Source organism: Austrofundulus limnaeus, unplaced genomic scaffold, assembly GCF_001266775.1.
Source record: "Austrofundulus limnaeus strain Quisiro unplaced genomic scaffold, Austrofundulus_limnaeus-1.0 Scaffold35, whole genome shotgun sequence".
NCBI classification, from domain to species: Eukaryota; Metazoa; Chordata; class Actinopteri; order Cyprinodontiformes; family Rivulidae; genus Austrofundulus; species Austrofundulus limnaeus.
In genome coordinates, this window is record NW_013952437.1 from 2,284,858 (window position 1) to 2,291,015 (window position 6,158).

The 6,158-nt window shown below is 35.4% G+C and overlaps 1 protein-coding gene across 1 annotated transcript in view; it reads right to left on the reverse strand.

Moving 5' to 3' along the window:
* Window positions 1-424: 424 nt before the first annotated feature.
* The window catches only part of camkva (CaM kinase-like vesicle-associated a), a gene marked incomplete at its 3' end in the record, with an annotated part of 11,489 nt that continues 5,755 nt past the window's right edge, over window positions 425-6,158 (reverse strand). Inside the window, 4 exon segments of the mRNA XM_014006280.1 lie at window positions 425-563; window positions 650-724; window positions 1,119-1,250; window positions 1,353-1,492. Of these exon segments, the coding sequence (XP_013861734.1) occupies window positions 425-563; window positions 650-724; window positions 1,119-1,250; window positions 1,353-1,447 (441 nt within the window).

Below are 6,158 nucleotides of genomic sequence, written 5' to 3' on the forward strand. Positions count from 1 at the left end.
ACCTGGATTACTGAGATGCATCAGGACGCTTCAGAATTAGCTTTTGCTAAATTTTCACAGTGTGTTAGTGCTTTAGAATTAGGGGACCTAAATATTTGAGTTAGTGCTTTAGAATTAGGGGACCTAAATATTTGAGTTAGTGCTTTAGGGCTAATGGAACTAATTTTTAGATTAGTGCTGCCCACCACTGTATATAACCATATGATCAGAAACATTTCCAATAATATGTAACTAAGCAGTCATAAATGCGTCTGGTTTTTATACAGTTTGCTTCTGTGTAGAATTCAAAAGTTGAGTCTAAAACTGAAAATATGTCAAAGTGTGATTTTATCATTAAATTCTTTTGAAGTTGGTGTTTTGATAAGTTTTGCTTCGAACAATGAAGTGCTTTTGCTTTTCACTAGATGTCAGCAGTGCAACACACCTTTAGGTTTCTGTGGACAATTTTCAGAGAGTGCAGGTAAGCCACAGCCTCCAGCACCTGCCTCATAACGTTGCTGGTGTCCCTCTCTGAGTAGTAACCCTGATCCAAGATCCAGTCAAAGACCTCTCTTCCTGTTGCACTGAAAAAAACAAGATATTTAGGATTAAAATATCAGTTACATCACCCGTTTCAAAACGTGCTTGCAGACGTGTTGGTTTTACTTACAGCTCCAAAAATATGAAGTACTCTTTCTTMGTTTCAAATGCATCAACCAGCTGAAGGATATTATGATGTTTTACCCTTTAAATTACAAGAAAACAATTAGATGCAGATCATAACCACATATACTAGATATTTATGACAGTTATGAGACCATGGATAAATGAACCAAAGCCTCAAAATATAGCCCACATGCCATCATGATGCCTCAGGACAGCTGCAGGTGAACACCACAATGACTGACAGCACCGGCTACATTTATGGGAACTATTTTCAGCTGCATATCTCCAGCTATGATTTATATTTATTAAAGCAGAACCTGACTCAAAATAAAATCAAATTTAGATTTTATAACTTTCTGACAGCGGGCAAATTATCATAGGACATTTTGCTTTCCTTTTTGATTTCATAGCTCACTGGTCACCATGTTTTTCTCAACAAAAGGACAATCTTTCAGACTGAGTGTTTTACTCACATCTTTAAGATCATTATCTCATTCTTGGCCGCTTTCCTCACTTTCCTTCCGTCCTTTTTGTGGAACTTTTTACACGTGTACATTTTCAAGGTGTTCCTGTCCTTCGCCCGAAATATCTCACAAAACTCCTCTCTGTAGAAAAATAATTTAAAAAATCCACCACAAACATTTGYTGTGTTTCACATAAAACTCAGTGTTTCGTGTCAGAATTGACTAAAGTGCGGATGTACTCACGATTTAACGACTTGTCCCAGGTCATATTTGTCAGTCACCTCCGAGGGACTGTTGTAATCCTTCTTCTCCCCAAGTGTGAGACAACCAAATGGCATGGCAGCTTGTGCCCTAAACCAGGGAGCGTCCTGCCGCAGCACAACCTGCAAGAAATAAAACATTAAGCAAACATGTGGTAAAGATTTGTTTTGACACACAATAGAAACCTGTAACTATGGACTTTAAAAAATAAAATATTAAATATAAAAAAGAAATCCACTGTAAAGTACAAAACTTTCTGGACAGATGAACTGTTTTAGCCAATGAAACAAATTGTTGCTCTGTGATGCTCCTAACACAAAACGAATGCAGTAAATCTGTGAACTCATGCATAAGGAGCAATTTGGCCTTATGATCAATTCCTTCTCAGTCTTTTTTTCCCCTTTTTTTAAACACATCTGAGAATACAGTCGGAGAGTGGAACTGAGCATGTGAGGGCAACTTATTTCACATTACCACAGGAGCAACACAACATAAAATTGACTTATTTTAATAATGGAACTGTCTGCAGTGAGCTCGGCGAGGCTGTGGAGCTCGTTCCTCTCCATTCTGCGGTGAGTCAACACTGTACTGCAGCAACAGCAGGAGCTGCTGCAACACTTCCTTTTGTCTCCTTTGGCTGTAAAGATGAACTGAAACTATAAATTTTGTCTACTTATTTAAAGATTTGTGGAGGCTGAAAATAAGATTTTAACTTGCAAGCCTCAAAGGCAAAAAAAGAAGAAGAAAACGAATACAGAGGGTAAAGATTTTAGCATTTTAATGTCAAAGTCAAGGAAAAATAATGAATAGCATGCTTTCACATCTTCACAGGTAACTTCTGGTAGTGAGATCATAATTAGGTACAAGGGGAAGAAAGTGTTTGAGAAAAAATTAAAAAGTTGATACTTGTAGCTCATAATCATGTCAAAATGACCTGAGGACAAGCCTTATGGGTCATTTTGACCCAAGGGCAGCAGGAGGGTTAAAACTTTGAATAATTGATTTTGTCCCCTTGTGTTCATTTTTTTGTTCCTGATTTCCTCTGTGCCACCAACCACTTCTCCCAGAACTTTATAGTTCATCTATGCTTCCTCAGTCAGTCCATCATGCTCTGTCCTTGTCACAGCTGCAGCCACTCCTCCCATCAGCCCTCACATACATCCCGTCAGTTTTGCAGCACACTCCTCCAGTCAAACATTGTGCATTTCATTTATCATCCAATCTGTCCCATATTTATTTTTCTGCTCCATTCCTTGAGTTTTGTAAATGTTGCTGCCACATCAGCATTTTGGTTTTGTTTAAAATAGACTGAATGAATTCTTGGGTCCAAACCTCCTGAAACTGTGATGAATATGCCTTTACAGGACTGAAAAATAGTTAGCCTTGGACAGTTCTTTTCCCATAATATTTTTGTTGTAGCTCAGAACCTGAGCGATCATCACATCTTACAATGATCATGTGATCAAATCCACAGGGGGCATTTAGGTAACAAGTTGTATCTATTAAATAAAAWGTTTCCACAATTAGACAAAATGTGTAAATGATGAGATTTGTCTTGATGAAGTTTCTGTTTTCTTTGACACGTTTCTTTGCCACTTTCACAACCTGGCTGCCAAAAATCCTCAACAACTATCCCAGTATTAGGATGATATAACACAAAATGATTGGCTGCAACAGGATAAAGGAACAAAGCTGTTTTTAAATTAACTATGGTCCACTGGCATGAAAGGTGGGCAATCATGTTAATTGCCTGTCTGTGTGTCTGTTAACATTTTTTTGTGAACCAAAGAAAAAACAACAGATTTTTATGAAACTCATTGAAAATTTGGATTGACCTGACATACAACTGATCAACCTTTGAAGTCAGCATGATTCAAGATGGCCACCACAAGTAACTGACTTTGTCTAACACACACAAAAAAACTGCTGAAACTCAGTCAGTTTGGCAGATAGTAAGCTATAATTTGAGCATATACCAAACTTTGTGAGGTTTTTGTTCACAAATTGGCATTAACTGGTGGAGTTGACCCTATCTGTTAGCAAAATATTGCTAAACTAATCTATTAGCCTCCTATAAGAAGTCACTGTATGTAAATTTACAACTGATTACCTTTTAGACTCATTTCTCTTCATTTTATGCGTTGTAAAATAACGTATTAATTGACTTTGTGCACTATGCATCAACATAAACACATCAGAGTTATCTCAACAGCTAATTACCATCGGCTGTCTTTCTGAAGGTAAAAACAAATTAAAGCTTGCCACCAAAGCTAAAAGACATTAGCAAACTCAAAATTGCTCACGTCAAAGCTGAAAAAAGGCTGCAACTCAATCTGTTTTACAAAAAATGTAAACTTTAGTGTGGTGGCAGCTGAGAGTACATCACATCACACAAGCTCTTACTATTCAAGATAATAAGGAATATGCATTTTCCAAATAAATGCTAGTTTCATCAGTAAATACTGTACATTTACAGTATAGGTTGAGAGTCTATATAATGTCTTGTGTCAGTAACTCTAAATTTGAATGTCCAAAGTTGATTACTGAGAAGATCAATGACTAACAGCTAAACGTTACTGCTCACAGACAGTGCCTTTATGGAAAACAGAGACTTTTTTTGTAAGTCTTACAATGGAAACAACAGCCAGTGAAGAAGAGTGGGAGTACAGAGATTCTGACTGTCTGCAGCCTCAGTCGAGACCAGAAGCAGACGATTCTCAGAGATGGCGTCCGGAGGCTGCGAACAAAGTAAATGTAGTCCACAAACAGAAACTTTCAAAGAAAGGTGCACATGAAATGTGTGCCCTGCCTTCACATCACTTTCTTGCTTGCATTCAATTAATGTGAAAAATTAAATGTAGAACGTGGATTCATTTTGAATTTCTTTCATTTATTTTTTTCCCTTTTTATGATTTTTTTTCCTTTTAATTAATAAAATATCCCATCCAAAACATGAAAATAATCGTAAATTGGGACAAATTATTGCATTATTGAATTTAATCTTTTTTTGTTTTATTCTAATCAACCCATGGCTGAGTACACAAACACAGTTGAAATAGATAAATAAAATGTAACAGTAACACAGATCCATTTTTATTTCATGTTCTCTTAGAGAAATACATACAACTGTGCAGAATTAGTTCATATAATTTTTCATTTTCATGCTTACACATAAAATAGGTTTTTATTTTCCTTTTTGGCAATGTGTAGTTTATGTTCTCGCAACAGGAAAATTATACTTTTAGTTTTATTTATTTTAAAGGAAAATTTATTATTATTAAAGCAGMGCAGAAGGGATTTTTTTTCCATTAATCTGATCCTGAATGAAAACCAAATATTCTACTATAAATATTTAACAGGTAACTTTAAGACACTGCTGTAAATGAACAACAGCAAAACAACTGCAGGCAGTGCTTTCAGAGATTAGCTTCATTTTTGAAGGATATAAACTATTGTGAAGTTGAGTCCAAGCATGCTAAACCATCTAAACTCTGGTTACAGTTTATGATAAAAAGTAAACAACTTCTTGCACAGATTCTAATCAAATTAAAGTTTATAACTGGGGTCATCTTTACATTTTATTATTCCAGACAATGACTTTTACAGCTATTCCATTCCTCAACAAAAAGGAGATTTTTTGCAGCAAATCCAAGGCTTAAAATATAAAAACAAATGCTAAAGTTATTATTGCAGAGGTCTATCTTCAGCGATTTTAGATTTTGTACAACAATTTATTTGTTCAACATGCAGGATGCACTGAAATGAACCTGTTCTGTTCTAAAGGAAAAACGCTCTCTGTTCTCAATTTGACTGGAGGATGGGCAGCATTTCAGAGATGCACTCCAGATAAATAACATTCTCTACATTCACTCTGCAACATCAACATCCAAAACACTTTCAGGTTTTCACATACATTTTTATGTGCTGTCCACACATTAGAAATATTTGTTCTCCTAACCCCTCCCCCCTGAGGTTTAATRAGACTCAACTGATTTTGCCATCATAAAATAAATTAAAATATTAAGCTTAAAAAACTATGATAGCATCAGCTTAGAGCATTAAGCAAACAACATTTCAAATCGTGCTTTTCTGGGAAGCAATATTCTAATTTTCACTTCATCCTTTCACCACGTCAGAGAGAGAGACAATCCTCCAAACATCAGGCATTGTTCAAGGAAAGCACTGAATCACAATGCATCAAAGCTCCCCACACCTGTTTGTGGAAGCGCAAAGCTTCTGAATCACCAAGAAGCAAAAACTTAATTGCAGATGGAAGAAACAAGTTTCTGCAAACTTGTTTTTCCTCTTCTAAAGAAAATTTGAGAGATTGAAGGCTGTTCTTTACTAAACAGAGAAAAGGACAGGAAAGGGGCTTGACTAATGCTGAATAAAAGATATTTTGTCTGAGAAATCTTATAGGCTCCTCTGTTAAAAGGAAAAATAAGTGCTGTTTTAACTTAATGCTGTCACAGATTTAAAAAACTGTGAATGTTCATCTAAAAAATGGTTATATCAGCTGCATTTCAAATAAAGATAAATTCTTCTCAATTTGGATGTTTTATTACTTCTGTGCCACTGTCACCTAAATAACATAAGGGATCAGTGTATCTTTTGGTCATTGGATTTTTATTTTAGAAACGGGTATTAAAAAACAAGAATTGAGTGGACATTTGATTTTTGTTTTAAAATACTGAAATTAAAATTAAAATACAAAGCGTGTTTCATTCTTAGTGTCAAAAAGGGACAAACAAAATTTTAACAATGATTTGAGTTTCCTTTTCTGTTTCA